The sequence below is a fragment of the Trichoderma harzianum genome, assembly GCF_003025095.1.
Source record: "Trichoderma harzianum CBS 226.95 unplaced genomic scaffold M431scaffold_12, whole genome shotgun sequence".
Taxonomy (NCBI): Eukaryota; Fungi; Ascomycota; class Sordariomycetes; order Hypocreales; family Hypocreaceae; genus Trichoderma; species Trichoderma harzianum.
The window spans coordinates 1,243,789-1,261,738 of record NW_020209260.1 but is presented as its reverse complement, the minus strand read 5'-3'; the positions used below and the strand labels follow the sequence as shown (position 1 = coordinate 1,261,738).

At 37.7% G+C, this 17,950-nt stretch overlaps 5 protein-coding genes across 5 annotated transcripts; 2 read left to right on the top strand and 3 right to left on the bottom strand.

The window, feature by feature from the left end:
• Positions 1 to 988: 988 nt before the first annotated feature.
• On the top strand, positions 989 to 2,964 carry M431DRAFT_498730 (hypothetical protein; the record flags this gene model as incomplete). Its single annotated transcript, XM_024917724.1, has 6 exons — positions 989 to 1,006; positions 1,304 to 1,552; positions 1,609 to 1,963; positions 2,043 to 2,199; positions 2,266 to 2,421; positions 2,490 to 2,964. 6 exons carry the CDS (start codon positions 989 to 991, stop codon positions 2,962 to 2,964), a joined length of 1,410 nt encoding a protein of 469 aa, XP_024771162.1.
• Positions 2,965 to 3,090: 126 nt separating this feature from the next.
• M431DRAFT_533676 (hypothetical protein) lies at positions 3,091 to 4,044 on the bottom strand (the record flags this gene model as incomplete). The annotated part of the gene is made up of 2 exons (XM_024920892.1): positions 3,533 to 4,044; positions 3,091 to 3,453 (listed from the first exon to the last, which is right to left on the bottom strand). Exons 1-2 carry the CDS (start codon positions 3,968 to 3,970, stop codon positions 3,091 to 3,093), a joined length of 801 nt encoding a protein of 266 aa, XP_024771161.1. The 5' UTR covers positions 3,971 to 4,044.
• Positions 4,045 to 4,639: 595 nt separating this feature from the next.
• M431DRAFT_485327 (hypothetical protein) lies at positions 4,640 to 5,677 on the bottom strand (the record flags this gene model as incomplete). The annotated part of the gene is made up of 1 exon (XM_024916273.1): positions 4,640 to 5,677. One exon carries the CDS (start codon positions 5,675 to 5,677, stop codon positions 4,640 to 4,642), a length of 1,038 nt encoding a protein of 345 aa, XP_024771160.1.
• Positions 5,678 to 6,942: 1,265 nt separating this feature from the next.
• Positions 6,943 to 7,409, bottom strand: M431DRAFT_8678 (hypothetical protein; the record flags this gene model as incomplete). The annotated part of the gene is made up of 2 exons (XM_024923717.1): positions 6,943 to 7,200; positions 7,251 to 7,409. 2 exons carry the CDS (start codon positions 7,407 to 7,409, stop codon positions 6,943 to 6,945), a joined length of 417 nt encoding a protein of 138 aa, XP_024771159.1.
• Positions 7,410 to 16,466: 9,057 nt separating this feature from the next.
• M431DRAFT_511542 (hypothetical protein) lies at positions 16,467 to 17,795 on the top strand. Its single transcript, XM_024919675.1, has one exon. It carries the CDS (start codon positions 16,545 to 16,547, stop codon positions 17,643 to 17,645), a length of 1,101 nt encoding a protein of 366 aa, XP_024771158.1. The 5' UTR covers positions 16,467 to 16,544; the 3' UTR covers positions 17,646 to 17,795.
• The last annotated feature ends 155 nt before the right edge of the window (positions 17,796 to 17,950 follow it).

Below are 17,950 nucleotides of genomic sequence, written 5' to 3'. Positions count from 1 at the left end.
CATTTTCCCGTTGAACCACTCCCTGCGTAGTGGTTTCAAACTTTTTGTGAGTTCATACATCTTTTTACATGCTTTTTGCTTAATCTTTCTATTTCTCCCAAACTTATTGACCGATCATTCACTAGTTCTTTATACGGCTTCCATTGTCCTCATCCCTGCCCGGCGATTCAAGGCCTGACAAGGCACTGCATCTTCAGCGTCGGTAAACAGATGCTGGCACCGTGCTCTTATTATGATAGAAGATCTTTCTCAGTTCTGTCAATCTGCCAAGCTTTGCTTAACTTCACTGCAATTACTTAACCAAGAGATCATGGGGGAAGCGAATTCTTACTCGGAGCCTCCGAGTTTATCGACTTGGGGTGATCCTACTGCGACCACCACTCTCTTCCCTGAGGTTGAGTTTGATCAGATGCCTCTGGATTATAGTTGGGTTAATTCACTACCGATAGATCTCTCCATCGGTAACGACTTTTTAGCCGAATAATATTTTCCTATTAACACTTCGCTATACAAAGTCACATTGACTAGGCGTAGTGGTAGCAATCAATGTGTGCATCCAACTCAGCCACATGTGACGCATATTGTCAGATACATAATGCTATTTGCAACTCTAATTCTGAAGTAGTCCGTTATCGAGGGTATCAAGCAGTAGGTGAACAAGAATTGTACCAAGATTCCAGAACTATCAGACCACCGAACACAAAGTAATCATAGTAGAATGTACTAGTACAATGCTGATATTTATCGAATGAGAGGAGAAACTAATTTGCTTAAACCATGTATCACCAGGCTGGCTCGGGACGGAGTCCGAAATAACGATGTCGGATCGAAAGTCGGCTGCTACAATTCCGCGCTAAGACCTTCCCGAGTCTGGTGTGGTACGGTGTCGGATCAAAAGCCGATGTGCGAGTTTCTTCGCAAAGGGCTTCCGAGATTGGATTTCTAGAGGCTCATCTTACAATCTACCGAGAATTGGTCATCTTGTAGGATGTCTGACATCTTGTTGGTTGGTAACGCGTATTTTGTGACTGGTGTGACCCGATAATCATCCACAAGATATGGGTCTATGTCTGTGATGAGGAAGCATGCTCGATCAGAATTTGGCGATATATATATACATCTACCTCTATTCGGATTGCTGAGTCTCATGACATTCTTGTGGACTAAAGCATTTCGAGATTGACGATATTATTTACTGATATAGCTTACAATGGACACCTGTTTGGAAAATATTAAGGCAAGCTGCTTCATCTCTTCCTCTATTCAATCCAATGAAGCTCTAACTGACAGTTCATGATAACAGCTTCCTAGCTATCCCACAGGTTCTTACAACTTTATAAAACGGCTATTATCAGCTGACATAGTAACTCCTAATTTGGAGACTTCTGCAAAACCCTTCTCGATTAATGAATCAGCCAGCCACCCGATTTCACCCATCAAACTGACCATTGCTATTATCGGAGGGGGAGTTGGTGGCCTGGCTGCTGCCATTGCTCTAAAGCAAGATGGCCATAACGTAACTCTTTATGAGCAAGCGCCACAGCTCAGTGAGGTAGTATAAAGCGAATCCAATACAACGGACAAATCTCATACTTACACATAAACTAGATTGGTGCAGGGATCCAGATTCCACCAAACTCATCACGCATTCTTCATTCATGGGGCCTCCAAGCGGCATTGGAACGTCAATCCATCCGACCTAGCGGTATCACTTGGCGCCGCTGGCAAGATGGATGTGTTATAGGCCACGCCAAACTGGGTTCGGAAATCCTTCAGAAATACGGATCGCCTTATTATGTCACCCACCGCGCACATCTCCATGATGCTCTATATCAACGAACCAAGGAACTGAAAGTACCAGTAATTCTCAATCACAAGGCGAAAAGTTACGATTTCAACAATGCTAGCGTAACGTTCGAGGATGGCACAGTTGTGGACGCTGACCTTGTTATTGCTGCCGATGGTATGGAACTAGCCCCCACCCTCTCTATCTATCGGCATTGCATTTTATCATAGGAGTAACAGGCTTTCTTGATTTATAGGGTTAAAATCTATCGCTCGAAAGGCGTTGACTAGTATCAATGACAAAGGCCCCGAAGGTCACGGTCTAGCAGCATACCGTTGTACCGTGTCGATGGCCGCGATCAAAGCCGATCCATTGATTAGCCGGATAGCGCAGAAACCATCTCTTAACCTTTGGTGATTATTATGAACCTTTTTTTTTTTTTTCATGAACGGCAAAATTGACTAGACATTGCCTATTAGGGTGGGCCATAATCGTCATGTCATGGCATATCCTATTGCAGGCGGAGAGCGCTACAACATGGTCCTAACGCATCCTGAACCATCATCCACTATCCAGAACCTATCTTCGGACGGGTTAACACAGATGAAATCGCAATTCAACGGGTGGGATCCATGGTAAGTCATTGTATCTGGACATTGGTTCATCTCTGTGAGAGAAAGAATTATATCGCTAATTCGTCTAGCTTGATGAGATTGCTAGATCTGGTAAATGAAGCCGTTAAGTGGCCCATCCAGTCCATTGACGTCCCCGACAGATGGGCCTCTGAATCACGGCGCACCATTTTAACCGGCGATGCAGCACATGCTATGACTCCCTACATGGCTCTTGGGGCGGCTATGGCTGTTGAGGACGCTGCCGCTCTCGCTGCTGCTCTACGGCATATGTCGCAGCCAGAAGATCTCGTTGATATTATAGACAAATGGACGAAGATTCGTATTCCTGGAGTCAAAGCCGTACATGAGGCTAGTATTGCACAGGGGCTGATCATGCATTTCGCTGATGGGCCAGTTCAGCAGGCCAGGGATGTGGCTCTAGCTGTAGAACTGAAAGACTTTCCGTTCGATGAAAGTCCGAATCAATGGAGTGATCCAACTATGACGGAGTGGGTATATAAATACGATGTAGTAGAGGCTATGCACCATGAATGGATAAGATAAATATTTAGCAATAGGTTAGTATTGCGTTAGGCAATTTGATATGTAAAGAAATATAGATTTTCGTCTTTCATTACCTTTGCTTCGAATATTTATGTCTAGAATCTCATGTACCTCTTGTGTTACAGCTTATTTGGCATATAAATTATTTTCGCTGTAAACCGTCTTGACAATTTCAACCAGCTTATCCGGCATATTTAGGAATGGTGAGTGGCCAGACTGTAAGCTAAACGTTGGTATAGGAATACCAGTTGCAGTTTCGGCTTCTAGAACGCTTTTCCTTTGAATATCCACGGGTATGATCTCGTCGAGCTCTGTGTATATCCAGCTACATAGCACGTCTTTCCAAGTAGCATGAGTCAATGGTAATATGAAAAAGTCAGGAGTTTGATAGCTCATATACTGTTTCCAGTAGTTCCGTTCGTCATTATTTAAATCGGAATAAAAGTGGTCGTAAAATGGAAGAAGATCGAGAACGTCGGCTCCATTCGCCTAACGAGCTATTAGTAGGACACTAATTTCGAATTCTAGCAAGTCAGAGAAATCTTGAGTTTCTAGGTATGTGACATACATTTCGGAATGCTGCTCTCGTTGGGCAGATTGCATGTGTACCATCATAGAAAGAAAAAACGTGGTCACCTTCGTTGGGTAGGTAGCCAGCCAGAAATATCAGATGTACGACACCGCCCTTTTTACCCGACTTGTCTCGGTCTGCTTTCCCAAGCCCCTTTGCGGCTTCAATTCCCAGGGGTCCTGCGACCGAATGCATGAAGAGTACCACGTCTTGTTTATTATTAATGACTGATAGGATCTTCTCCCTCCAATACGCAGCGTCATCGTAGAACGATTGGCCCGGGGTGAAGTTAGTACCGCCGTTTGAGGGATTGGTGCCGGAAATTGCGCTAAATCCCCCTGTATGGAGCATGTTCTGTAGGGTCTCGAAGTATTTCGGGTTACCGTGGCCACCGCCGTGGAGCATCACCAATACCGGGTGTTGTTTCTGCGTCATGGTGGCTAATTCAGGGCGATGTATAGTACCATCCAGGGAATGCGAACCAGATCGGCTATTTCGAAAGACGATTAAAGAACAGCAATAGGAGCTGCCGGGAAATAGGAGAAGGTGAAAGAGATGGATCAGTCGATAATTCCATCAAGTCATCTAATTGCGCAATGATAGGTAAGCACTACTAATATTTTCGTAAAGCTAAATTCTTAATAACAACTTAATCAGCATCTATCGTGAACATGTTTGTGTATGTGGTATGTGGCGTCAAATGCATCTGTTAGCCATTTATACTGAAATATCCAAGTGGGGCCTGTAAAGTCAGGCAGCACAAGGAATGTTTCCATCAACGTTCCCGTCATCATTAACTGTACCAAGTATAGCACTCTTCCACAATAGTGTAGTGCTTTCGACTCACAAAAAAGCGCGACTCCTCCACTACGGCACAGCGCTTTTTCGCCCTAGGATACAGTTGCATGGATGTAAGTTAACCCTTCAACCGTCATTACAAACATTATAAATAGCTTCAAGTGTAATATATCCCTCAAGAGTGTATTTTTATTAATCTATAAGCATATAGTGTTCTTTAAATGTCTATTACAAATCTGGCATGATTCATCAAGTACATTGTTGCGAAACGTAAATCTGTTACGCCCATCTTCTACAGGTGCCTGTTCACACCTTTGTAGTATCAAGAGCTATGATCTTGCCACCTGTAACTCCAGCTGAACTTGGGTCGGCCAATCCTCCATCGGTGACGATGTACAATATCTGCTTATCGTACCAATTCCTTCCAAAGGCTGCGCTTGTCGCACCCGCAACTGTCTGGTCCGACTTCCCACCGGCTACAATTTGCTGTTTCCCTGTGGCAGTGGTGATCCGGACGATAAAATTAGAAGGATTCGTCGCAACCCACGCGTGCTCAGCCGTAGCATCTAGCGCAAAATCATCGGCTTGAAATCCTATGTCGATTGGGTACTGCGCGCTCTTCGCGATGGTTTTCACTGGGCCAGCGGCGTTCCCGTTGACAGACAATGGTATCTTGGCAAGGAGAGGAGACTGCAAGGAGTTCGTAAAGTATAGAGATCCATCGTGGATTTTCATGCCATTGATCCCAAGCTGTAGTGCTGCAGTTGTGTTGCGTTTGAACTCTGGAACATCGACGGCGACGCTGTAACGACCGCTAAAGACGTCTACTGCAAAGACTTGGCCAAGGAAAGAGTCGCCTGTAAGAACAACACCGGGTTTGGTAGTTAGGGCGGCAAGACCGTTGAGGAAAACTGCCGGCGGAATCGCAGTAATTTCCTTCCCTGCCGGCTTTTTTGAGCTCGGATTCCCAGTGTTGTAGTCTAGAGTCCATATGCTCCAACTGCCAGGTACACCCACGCCTGTTCCCGAAAAGTTTCCAACATTGACAGCAAACACGTCGTGTCCCACTTCTGCAATTCCCAAACTTACATTGGCGTTAGGGAATGAGTATACGAGCTTAGCAGATCCAGAAAGCGGTTCGACCTCCCAGACCTCAGGCAAGTTGATGAGAGTAACGAGAAGATTACCGTTGGATCGTACGGCAATATTCTCAACCCATGTGTTGTTCGGGAAGACAACGACATCTCGCAGAGCCTTAGAGGCGTGACTGGCTGGTTCTGTGGGCAAACTGGAGACCAAAGCGCCAAAACTGGCAAATACAACAGAAAGGCTTGCAAAATGCATTATAGAAAAGATTTTGCCCGGTGAAAATGACTTGTAATCGGACTATTATTTCTTATTGTTCTGGTAACCTCTAATTGTCTGAAAGGGTAGCGATGGATAGGAATATATAGACGTTACGATATTTGCCTATAGCGAAGAATAGGGCTAGGCCATCGCTACAGGGGTAAAAATTAGATCAGGAATGTCAAGAAAATCCGAGCATCGGACTTACAAAGTCGGTGATAAGCATACGGATAGTCTACAGCCCACAAGCTAGGACAAGCATAAATCGCTGAGTATCTGGAAGCTTGTGTTATAAGCATCACACAATGCTCCGGGCAACGCGCACCATTATCCCAAAGAAGTAGTTTTGTACCAATAGGGAAAGCTCCCGTCTAGTTGAGCAATTACTCAGCGCTTATTAGATTAGCTGAGCATCGGCAAGTATTTGTTAGTTAGTCAATATGTATTAGAAATACGAGAACCCCCCTGCTTAGAGAATATTCTTCTCCATAGTTGTCTTCGCCCGGCTTATAAGTATATAAAGCAAGCTAGCCCAGAATACATAGCAAATTTCGTTTCCATTACAGGATATATTTATGAAGTAGTGAATTGGGAATAATCTCTTGGTTTACACAAATATGTGCAATAACTAGCAGCATCCATAATTTCGACTTGAAGTATAATACCTGGGGATATATCTGCTTCATTGGCGCATTTTTGGGTCCAGGCTTTGCATATCTGCCGTTACCCAGCCTATCAAAATTCGTATCTTTGTTAGCTTCCTAAAATACACTATATCTTCACCACTGAAGACAGAAGATTTTATCTAATCACTCTATATCCTGCTGTAACGCTCTGACTATGGTGAACCGTATAGATAAATGATCAGTAAAACACGTCGTCCAATGGAAGACAAAAGTCGTTGAGAGCACAGAAATGTCCTGGTTGACGTTGGCGGATCGATCATGCTGGATTATTTGGGCGAGTAGCCTTTAGCGTAAAACAAAGAGAGTGTGTCAATGTGAATTAACCCACCTGTTGTTGTAGCGTGTTAATATAAATTGGCAATCTAAATCGTTCAAGTGAGCGCAAGGGAGTGTTTATAATCCACAAGACGAGAAAATATTCCCTCAGTTGGGAATCGGCTACCTCCGTACTTTTATAAAACTAGCATTCATGTAATTACCCTGTTTGTAATCTTGTAGGCCGATTATCTCTACCATAAAAGAGATTGCGTCGTATCATTCACTTAGATTGACTATATAAAGCATGACGTCTAGCTTTTAGTCTATGTTCTCCAAGATAAGGCTATCGACAAAGAATGCAGAGGACCTAGATTGTCCGGGAAGAGATGTGTTTCCAGACGGTATTGTTACTGAGATCTCAAGGAATTGGTATTGAGCACCATTTGAAGAGACATTGATATGGTAAGGGCCCAATCCATCTGTTCCAGTGTGAAATTGAAATTGGTTCTCGACATTAACATTGCCAAAATCAGACTGTAAAGTGCTTATAATGACAGTTACATTGCTTGAATTGAGCTTCGACGCCGGTTAGCACAGTTTGATCCTAATCTCAGACACTTATTTACCTCAGTATTCGTAAAGACAGGCAATATGTCAAAAGTAGCTTCGTTTATCAAAGCTTCGAACTTTACACTTATATCAAAGATAATCTGGGCATCCAGTGTGCCTTGGGAAAATAAAACATTTGTTGGTGAAGTTGCTCGGCCAAACAATGCTACGCTCATTTCTTCATCCAACAGGGAGCTGCAAGCTGGAGTTTTGGCAGTGTGACGAACCGGGTCCTATAGGCACTATAGGTTAGCTGTTTCCAAGGGACAAACCTTAGAGTGGTTCTATAGTTTATGTTGGCGGAGCGATCAGGTCGGTAACGGGCAATCTTATCACCAGCTAGTAATACGAATAAGAGTAAATGTCTATATTCTAATTTAATTATATTATAAACGCTGTAATAATAACTGGCTATCTAAGTATTCTAATAAGTAATATAAAGTAAACTTATATACCTAGTTAGCTGGGCTAGATCATTTGCAAAGGTTAATAATCCTGTCGTAGATTATCTCGTAGTTCTAATAATCTATTTATGGATTATTAGATTATTATAATAATCTAATAATCCGTTCCTGATTGGTTAGTCGGTCCGTTATTTATCCGGGACCGACTACCCTGTAGGCCTATTATCGCGACTATAAGAGCCAGGTCGTAATACAATATCCCCCTCCTATTGGTCTTATCCTTAAGACCTTGCTTATTCAGGTATAAGTAGCTTATCCCTACTTCGTAGTATATCCCTTACTACTTATTCTTTATTTCTTCTTACGCATACTAACTTACTTAATAATAATAGATGAAGTATCTAAGAGCGTTTATCTAAAGACTAAAAAACGCAAGAGTTTTTTTTATTCTGTAGTTAGAAACGCTTTAGCTATAGATAAGCATTATTCTTATTATATATTATATAGTTATAAGAAGTGTCTTTTATCTCCTTCTAACTTATTATATTACACTAAATATGTTTATTTAAATAAATCGTATTGCAATATTTATAGTTTATCCTCTAAGCAGTTAAAACGTATCGCTGCTTATTATTTCTGCTTAAAAGATAAGCTTAAGGTAGCCGAAGAGGAGCGTTATACTGCTAATGCAAAAGTTAAACGTCTTTGTAAAAAGAAGAAACGTTGGTATAAAAAAATGCGTTATACCGTTACGCAGGGTATTACCGATTTAGATAAGTTAAATAGGGTTAAGCGCAAGGAGGCGGAGGCCGCTTGTTAAGTTGCTATAATACAGTTAGCAGAGGGTTTTTCCGGGGTTATCCCTGCTTTTTTAGAGTTAGTAGATTATTTAAGGATATTAGTAATAGATCCTAAGTTAGTATAATCCTTAGACTTTAATAAAGTTTTTCTACTAGCGCTATTAAGTTCTTAAAATACTTAATAAGTTCCTATATTTCTTCTTTTTCTTCCCCTTTTTCCTATTATACCCTATAGCGTCGTTTACCGTCTTTTCCTATTTTTATTACATTAATGTCTTTTACTTTATATTCTTCTTCTTCTCCTTCGATAATAATTTTATCCTAGATAAATCTTCTAGTTTCTTTATTAATTTATGCTTTTTCTAGCAGTAAGATATAGAATATTAAATATATATATTTTCCTTATTTTTCCTATTATTCTAGAAGTTCAAGTTTATAGTTTACTTCTCTGATTTTTCTTAAAATCTTATAAGGTCTAAGTTTTTTAAAATTAAGTTTATTACTTAGCTTATTTATTTTAATATTTACTTACTTATTTCCTCGTGTATATTAGTAGAGCCAGACTATGTCCCCTTCCTAAAGGGTTAGTCCTCTAATCCTATTTTTATTTATATATTTAATTATCCTTTATTAAACGAATTTAAGTTATTATTGCAGTTTATTATATAATTTAATTATATCTTCTGCCTTAATTATAGCTTTTTTAATATTTTCCCCTTACCTTAGCAGTTAGTAAGCTTTAAGTTTAAATCTATAGTTTAGGAAAAACAGTAATTTCCTAGTTAATTTAGATTTTATACTATTATATATAAGTTATATAACGGAGAGGAGTTCTACCTAGTCGTTTTACTTAAAATTAATATAATAGCGTAAATAGGTCTTAATTATTTAGTTAATCCTTTCCGTCTGTCCGTCTGTCTATAGGTAGTAGGCTGTGCTGGCCTTATAATTTATTCCTAGTCTAGCTGTAAGTGCTTTCTAGAATTTAAATATAAATATATTTCCTCTATTAAAGATTATATCTCCTGGCAGTCTATGGTTGCTTATAACGTATCTTATTATCACGTAGGCTAATTCTTCTACATTACTGGCTTCCTTAAATAATATAAAGTAGGCTATTTTCGTAAGTCTATTAACTACTACAAAGATACTATCGTAGAGTACCTTTGTAACTGGTTCTCTTAAAGGAGGTAGTTTAGTAATTAGGTTAAATAAGATCGATTCCTATAGTCGTTATAGTATAGGTAGCAGTTATAGCTGTCTATAGGGTTTATACTTAAAGCTTTTAGCTCATCTATATATTATATATTCTAATATAACCTTCTATACCTATTTCTTAATACCTTTAAATTTAAAGTATTATACAATTTACTATATAGTTTTTCTAATTCTACGGTGTTCGTTAAGCTTATATACATAGACTAATTTTACTACTTTACTTCGTAAGTCTTCTAGTACCTAGATAAGTCTATCTAGTATTAGGTATCCAGTATCTATAGAAACATCTTCTAGGTATTATTTATTTTCCTAGTTTTTAACGTATTCCTTTATATTGTTAATAATCAGGTTGTCTATCTTAATTTAGTATAAGGTGTTAATTAATCGGATAATTAAGTCTCTGTACTAGTTTTTCTTTAGTATTTATACCTTAACTTCCGGTATTTTTTAAAAGTAATCTAAGCGTCTGCTAAGTACATTAGCGTATCCGTTATCTATTCCGCTATAGTATTTAATAATAAGCTTAAATTCGGAGAGTTACTTATAGTACTTAACTTATCTACGGAATAGTTCTTATATCGTTATAAAGTAAGTAATATTCCAGTAGTCCGTAAGGATTATTACTAAAAATCAGCTTCCTTTACAGTAGTATCTCTAATGCTGTTTACTAAGTACTTAATATATAGCTATAAACTCTTTATTATAAATAGAATATTTAAGTTTTAGTTTATGTAGTTTCTTAGAAAAATAAGCAATAGGCTTAAGCCTCTTTTTCTTTATATTGTCTAGTTAACTAAGTACTCCCCCGATTATATAATCTAAGGCATTAGTTTTAATTATAATAGGTTTATTTAGGTTAAATATTATAAATACTAGTGTACTTATAAGAGCTTATTTAAGGCATTTAAAGGCTATTAAAGCATCTTATATTAATTTAAATTTAACGTCTTTCTTTATTAAGTTCGTAAGTAATATAGCAATTTTTAAGAAATCCTTAATAAAACGTCGGTAGTAATTAGTAAGTCCTAAAAAGCTTTATACTTACTTAACATTTTATAGCAGTTTTTAATTATTAATCGCCTTAAGTTTCTTAGGGTTTATTTAGACTCTGCCTAAGGTAATAATATATCTTAAGAATATAACCTTTTACATATAAAAGTTATATTTCTTAGGTTCCACCAGGAGTTTATTATCTTAAAGTATTTATAATACCTTCTTAACGTATTCCTTATATTCTTCTAAGTTCTTAGAATAGATAAGGATATCGTTAAGGTATATAATAATAAAATAATCTACGTAGTCTTATAGTACGTAGTTAATTATTTTCTAAAAAAATACTAAGGCGTTCGTAAATCCAAAAGGTATTACCTAATATTTATAAAGTCTATATCTTATGCAGAAGGCGGTTTTCTATTTATCGCCTTTCTTAATCTAAATAAGGTTATATACTTTTTTAAGATCTAATAAAGTAAAGATCTTAGCTCCTATAAGCCGGTCTTTAATTTCTAAAATCAGTAGTAGTAGTATAATATCTTTTTTAGTTATTATATTTAATTATTAGTAATCTATAATAAGTTAAAGTTTACCGTTCTTTTTAGGTATAAATATAACTGGATATCCTGCTAAGGATTTAGAAGGTCTAATATAGCCCTTCTTTAGCTAGTCCCTAATCTATTTATTAAGTATTTTAAGCTTAGTAGCGCTTAGGTTATAAATCTTATTAAACGTTAGTACTTTATTATTTATAAGTTTAATCTTATAATCCTATTAACTATATTCTAGTAGTTTAGTATTTAGTTCTTTATTAAAGACTAGTATATACTAGAGGTCTGTTAGTACGTTCTTTAAACATTCCGGTGTCTGTTAGTTTTAGTAATATAGTTCCTTAATCTTTTATATAATTAAGTTTAAAAATCTAAGCTATTTCTTTTTAGGTTTTTTAATATATTTAATTATTCTTAGGAGCTTTTTTAGCTCCTTAAATTATACTTGTTTTATAACTTTTCTTTTTTCCGTATATTTTTATATTTCTTTATTTAATACAGGGGTTACTAATCCTATCGTCGGGGATATTATAGCATTCTATTAATCCTCCTAATTTAATTATAGTATATCTCTAAAATTAATTAATTTAAGGCAAGTTTACTATCTTACCTAGCCTTTAATTTAATTAATATTAGGGTTACGTAACTTAAGCTAATTGTATTTTAAGAGTATATTATATTCTATAATATTTATAATATTAAAACTAAATATATCTTTAATTTTACTAAACTAAATCTTAAGAAGATTAGTCTTACGGTTAATAATTCCATTATTATAGGTAAATTATTATTTCTTAATGCTTATAAAAGTATATAGTTTCTCCTTCTTACGGTTGTTTAACTATAGGCGGTTAACTAGTTAAGGCGTAATGTAGCTTATCGTAGCTCCGGAGTCTATATAGACTGTAATCGGATGTCCTTCTAAGGTACCTGGTACTTAGAATTTTCGTAGTTTCTTTCCTTCTGTAAGGGTATTTAAGTTATAGTAGGTCGCATTATTAGCACCATCGTAATAATTATTACCGTAAGGGTTAATATTAATATCGTCTAGGTCTAAGGTAATCCATCCTGGTTCTTTATTTTAAATATTATAGCGTTCGCACTAGATATATCCCAGCTTAGGTATATATCTAGTAGTAAGCTTATAGTATTTCCAAAGGTTATTCTAGTTAATTCCTTATAGCTTATCGTTATTACTATACTTTATAAGGTTAAATCCTTATTATTCTAAGTTATAGGTAATATATACGAGGGCTTAGCGTTAGTACTAGTGTTTTTTATAATGGTCTTTATTACAGAGTATAAATTCCTTTTATCCACATTCAGCAGCTCCGTAATCCTTATACTATTTATTAAGCTTAGTTATAATATATTATTTACATAATAGTAGCTTATAGTTAATAATATTAGCTTCGTTATATTAGTCAGTAAGTAGGATATCGTTAACGTAGTATAGGATCGATTCTAATGTCTTAGCTATTAAGTATTCGTCTACGTTAGTCTTAATGTATTATTAAAACCGATTTCCAAGCAATTAAATCTAGTCGTAGGCAGTACTTAAATTAATCTGTTTAATCTATCCCTATCGTTTAAGGAGTCTCTATTAGTTCTTAAGCTTTTTTTATTATACAATTTCATTATAATATTTATTTTCTTCAATAATCCTTTAGATTCCGTATTAATCCTTATGCTGTTCCTAGTCGTTTATAGTTATTTTGCAAAGGTAATATAGTCCCTTAGGTTTAACTAATCTACACTAGTCACATATATATTTCTTAAGGTCGTTGATTTTTTCCTACGTTATTCCTTCGCAAAGGTTATATTATGTTAGGGACGCTATATCTTATTCCGCTATCCTATTCTTTTCTAAGTACATTTAGGTAATCTCTTTAAGTATATTTAAGGTTTATATACACCCTTTGGAGTACTATCCTAATCTTTATTTATTACTGTAATAAGTCTAGCAGTTATTATTATAATATATTAAGAAGTACAGTATATTATAGTCTACTAAAGGTTTTATAATATTAATAGTTTAGTTTTCCTTAGGCTTTAGGATAAGCGTAAATTTATTATTTCCGTCCTTCTTAAAAGCTTAGTAATACTTTTTTATATATCTTTTCTTTCTATAATTATAACATTTAACGTTCTTATATTATACTTTAATAGTACTAAAATCTATAGGTCCTGGCCGTCTATCGTTATATATAGTAAGATCCCTTTTCTTTCCTTAGTTAGCGTTATTTCTAAAGTAAAGGTATTTTAGGATTATCTTTTAGGGGTTTCCTTCTTACTTACGTTTTTATTACCGCTGGAATTGTCGTTTATTAATGTAAGTAGCTTTTTCCGTAAGTGTATTAAGAGTATTAGATTTCTTATCTTTAGAGAGTTTATCTTTAATATCTAAATTTAGTCCTTAGTAATAGAATATATATTATACTTTATTATTTAAGTTAGTCCTAGCGGCTAAATATATAAAAGCAGTAGTATACTTTACGTAGGGTCCTTTTTATTTAATTTAAAGGAGTATATTCTTTACTTCTTTAGACTTATTAACTTTTCTATATAGTTTTTTAAGCTATTTTTTAAATATAGCGTAACTATTAAATAAGTCAAGTATATATTATTTCTTAGGAGTCTTAGTTTACTTATAGTCTCTAAGGTATAGTTTAAATTAGTCTTTAGCAGTTTTAGTTAAACAGCTTCCTATAGTTTAAATTCTTATAACGTTATTAGCCATAGTAGTCGGAAAGTAGCTAAAGTAGTTTCGCATATTAGTAAAGAACTTCTAAATCTGTTTAAGATCTCCTTTAAACTTATCTAGCAGTGCTGGTTTAATAATTTCTCCGGGTTCCCGTTATTATACTACAGGGGCTGGGTTAACCACAGGGTTTACCACTGGTTATACTACTGGTGGTTGTCTTTGCAGTGTTTAAAGTTATCCCATAAGTCTTTGTATAGTAGCAGCTTATTATTGCATAAGGTTTTCTAAGTTCGTAAGTCTTATTAAGGCAGCGTTTTCTTATTATACTGCAGTAGGGTCCTCGTAAGTCTCATTAGGGTTAACGTCCTGTATTTAGTCGACTATCGTGTCTTATTACCCGTAGGTCTAAGGTAACCGTCTAAATAAGAGTTATTATCGTATAACGAACCGGGTCCTATAGGTACTATAGGTTAGCTGTTTCCAAGGGACAAACCTTAGAGTGGTTCTATAGTTTATATTAGCGGAGCGATTAGGTCGGTAACGGGCAATCTTATCACCAGCTAGTAATATAAATAAAAGTAAATATCTATATTCTAATTTAATTATATTATAAACGCTGTAATAACAACTGGCTATCTAAGTATTCTAATAAGTGACATAAAGTAAACTTATATACCTAGTTAGCTAGGCTGGATTATTTACAAAGGTTAATAATCCTGTCGTAGATCATCTCGTAGTTCTAATAATCCGTTCATGGATTATTAGATCATTGTAATAATCCAATGATCTATTCCTGATTGGTTAGTCGGTCCGTTATTTATCCGGGACCGACTACCCTGTAGGCCCATTGTCGCGACCATAAGAGCCAGGTCGTGACAGGTAGCATTAAGGACCAGACCTGGAATAGCTATGCCCTAGGACTCATTTGCTTGAGTTCAAATAATAATTAAAGTTAAAAACAAACTTACCTAGTATGGTGACGTGTCAATCAAGGTTGAATTGGCACAGCCATGGTCATTCGATACAGTAATATCATCAAACTATCAACAGTTTTAGACATACGTTCCATGACGAAGTATAGAATAAACTCACATTCAGAATAATCTGCTTACTAGAGGCACGAAGTGCCAAAAGGACAGCTGAACTCAGGGTACGAAGTAACGACATACTTGCTCAGTAAGTAAATACCAAGTTCTTTATGTTACTTTGCAGGAGTAGATAGAGAGAAGAAATGGGCAGAGCAGGGAAAATAATATTAATATATACTTGAAGAGTCGTTATAATTAGTTTCAGTCTTGCTATACTGACCTGCCTTATACGGTGCTGTACCGCATTAGCTCTACTGCCAAGGATAGCTATTTATTCTTGTTGTAATACGGACTTTTGCATCGACTGGGTTCGGGGGTGCGGACCGAGTATTTCTTCCGGTTGAATACCAGTGATAGACCGCGTCTTCCTACACCATAACTCCATAGCTTATTTCTCTAGTCGGATGCCAGAATTCCCTTTTCTGGCAATATGCCGATGAGTAATACTTAGTTCCCTTTTGATTCTTCTCTCCAGCGACTTTCGTGGTAATGTAGTCACTGGACCTTCCCAGTCTTCCCAATCTTTTCTTTTTGCTGTGACTATATAGGATACATGATTTTGGTACGTATTTTAAGAGGTCATTTATACCTTACGTAGGTACCGACTGGTACTGAGGAACAGCACACTTTATATCGCAGTGATATGCAGTGCTGCTCTTCGGCTCTACAGCCTTGGTACTAGGTACTTGACTAGTTTGACATAGGCATAACGGCCTTGGATCAAATCCGACGACTTCATCGGACAGTTAATCATGCCGCATACAGTGGAAAGAAAACCCCTTATTCTGTTATTATCGTCTATACACGATAATAATTTGTATACAGCGGGCGGCGCTGTTCTTTTCTCTCCACTTTGGTACCTGTTTCAAGACCTTACTTGCAGTAGATCTAAGCGCTAGTAACGTAGCCTGTAGACACGGACGCTTTTTCTGACAAGCATACGGAGTAAGAATACTTTACAGTATTAGAAGGTCGGAGGAGGGCCGAAGGCTTTTGTGAGGGACTGCTAGGATTGCTGCTTGAATATATAGAGATTGGTATAGATACCTAATCCAGTGCCCTACCCAAGGAGGTATTGTGAGCATATTCCAAGCACATCTCGTCAACTGATCTCGCAATGTTCTAAGTGGGGTCAACGCTCTCCCCTTGAAGATCTAAAAAAGAAAGAAGAAGAGTGACAATGATGCATCGGGCGCAACTATGGCAAAAGTGAATTATATCGAGGATGACGAAGGGCTCCTACGGGCATCAATGGCTCAGCAAGTGGAATACCCGAATAAACGTACATACCTAAACTATATACAGTGAGCCCCTAGGCTTAAGTTCAAAGTCAGTCTCTGCGGGGTTGGTTTGCTACGGCTTTCGATACGCTACGACTTTCAATAATCACGTGAGTATTAACTGTGGATGGGTTGGATGGGTTTGGTCTGCTCATTTGATGCTAAAACTGACAAACGCAATATTCATTTAGTACACTCGTTTACATGTCCTAGAAATTCGCAATAGCTGGCTTAATTCTCTGGACCTCCGGCTGGGTTGAAGAATAAATAGCCATGCCTTTAAACGGTCATCCAAACCCCGAGTCAATCCCCAGATTGCAATTCTCTCGCTTCAGGGAACTACCAACGGAGGCACGGCTCAAGATATGGCGCGCCGCTGTCCACGAAGCAACCATTGGTCGAACTATTCACGTGGAGGTTTATACACAGCTACAGGTAACTCTGCACTCCTGTTTCGCTTCTACAGGGATATTCTGCGGCCTCCACGGTAGCTGCCCGAGCTTTCGATACGGCAATGGCCTGGGAAACTGGCCATCTGACTGTATGGCCGATGGCTATTTCGCGTCAACCGACAAAGTTTCTAGTCCTGAAGACTCATATTCTGCTTCTGGAATAAAGAGTCTCAGCCTTGCTTGCCATGAGTCTCGCACAGTCGTCCTTGAGCTATATTCCAAGGCCCTCAGAGTGTACCAAGGCCCATGGCGCCAAGGTGTCAAAAGTCGCCTAGTCCGTTGCCGTCCAGAGACAGATGTCCTGGTTATCTATGCAGTGCCAGATCTAAGCCTGGGCCATCAGATTTTAGAAGGGTTGACTACTGAACGTTATTGGCAACACCAAAAGGAAGTCATGATGAAAAGGTTTCCCTGTAGTGACAGACAGTTCACTGCCTTTAAAGAAATAATATCCAGCTTTCAGAATGTAGCGATTTTCACTCGCATGGGTCGTGAGCGCGAAATCCAGCGGCAAGATAGACCAGAAACTGGCGTTGATGGGATTGCTGATGTCGATCTCGTTCACAGCACAGATCTGAGAGCACTACTTTATTTTTTTGCGTCTTTGAAGCAACTTTATCTCTGGCTCGATCCAGCCTATTGGCCCGATGTGTGGGACAATGCAATTCGAGTGGACGATGTCGAGGACCTACAGACTGCCAGAGATGCGGGCACTGCTCATACTGCTAGCCAATCTCTGCAGAATAGGTGGTTCGAAGCTAGAAATATGCAAGACGAGTCCAGAGACTTGCTACAATCTTACAATGAAGGGGTGGAAGTTCAGAATAATCACTTTGTGATTGATGGTGTACACTGGGTACCGCGAGCAAAGCCGCTTGAACGGATCGGGTGCTATTATCCTACATCTTGGTTACAATATTGAGCGGCACCTATGTTCCTAGGTGGACTATGATATCCGTTGAGACGATTATGATGATACATCAAACCATTAGCACATACGGAGTAGTGGTGGATGAAATACTTAATTAGGCTGTCAGCCAATAAGAAATGCAATGAGAAATCTTGTACGAAGTGGCTTGTCGTGAATGAAAATGGAGGTGTCGCTGTTCCCGCATCTGATGCTCTGGCCCCAATGCACGATGCATTTGACAGGTTCCATGTCTGATGCTAGCACCTATTAGCAGTATAATCACCAGGTACCTGTATCATCGATTTCAGTTGGTGTAA

What these genes read in the sequence shown, in the direction of transcription:
- M431DRAFT_511542 (XM_024919675.1), top strand. Translation starts at nt 16,545, where the DNA reads ATGCCTTTAAACGGTCATCCAAACCCCGAGTCAATCCCCAGATTGCAA.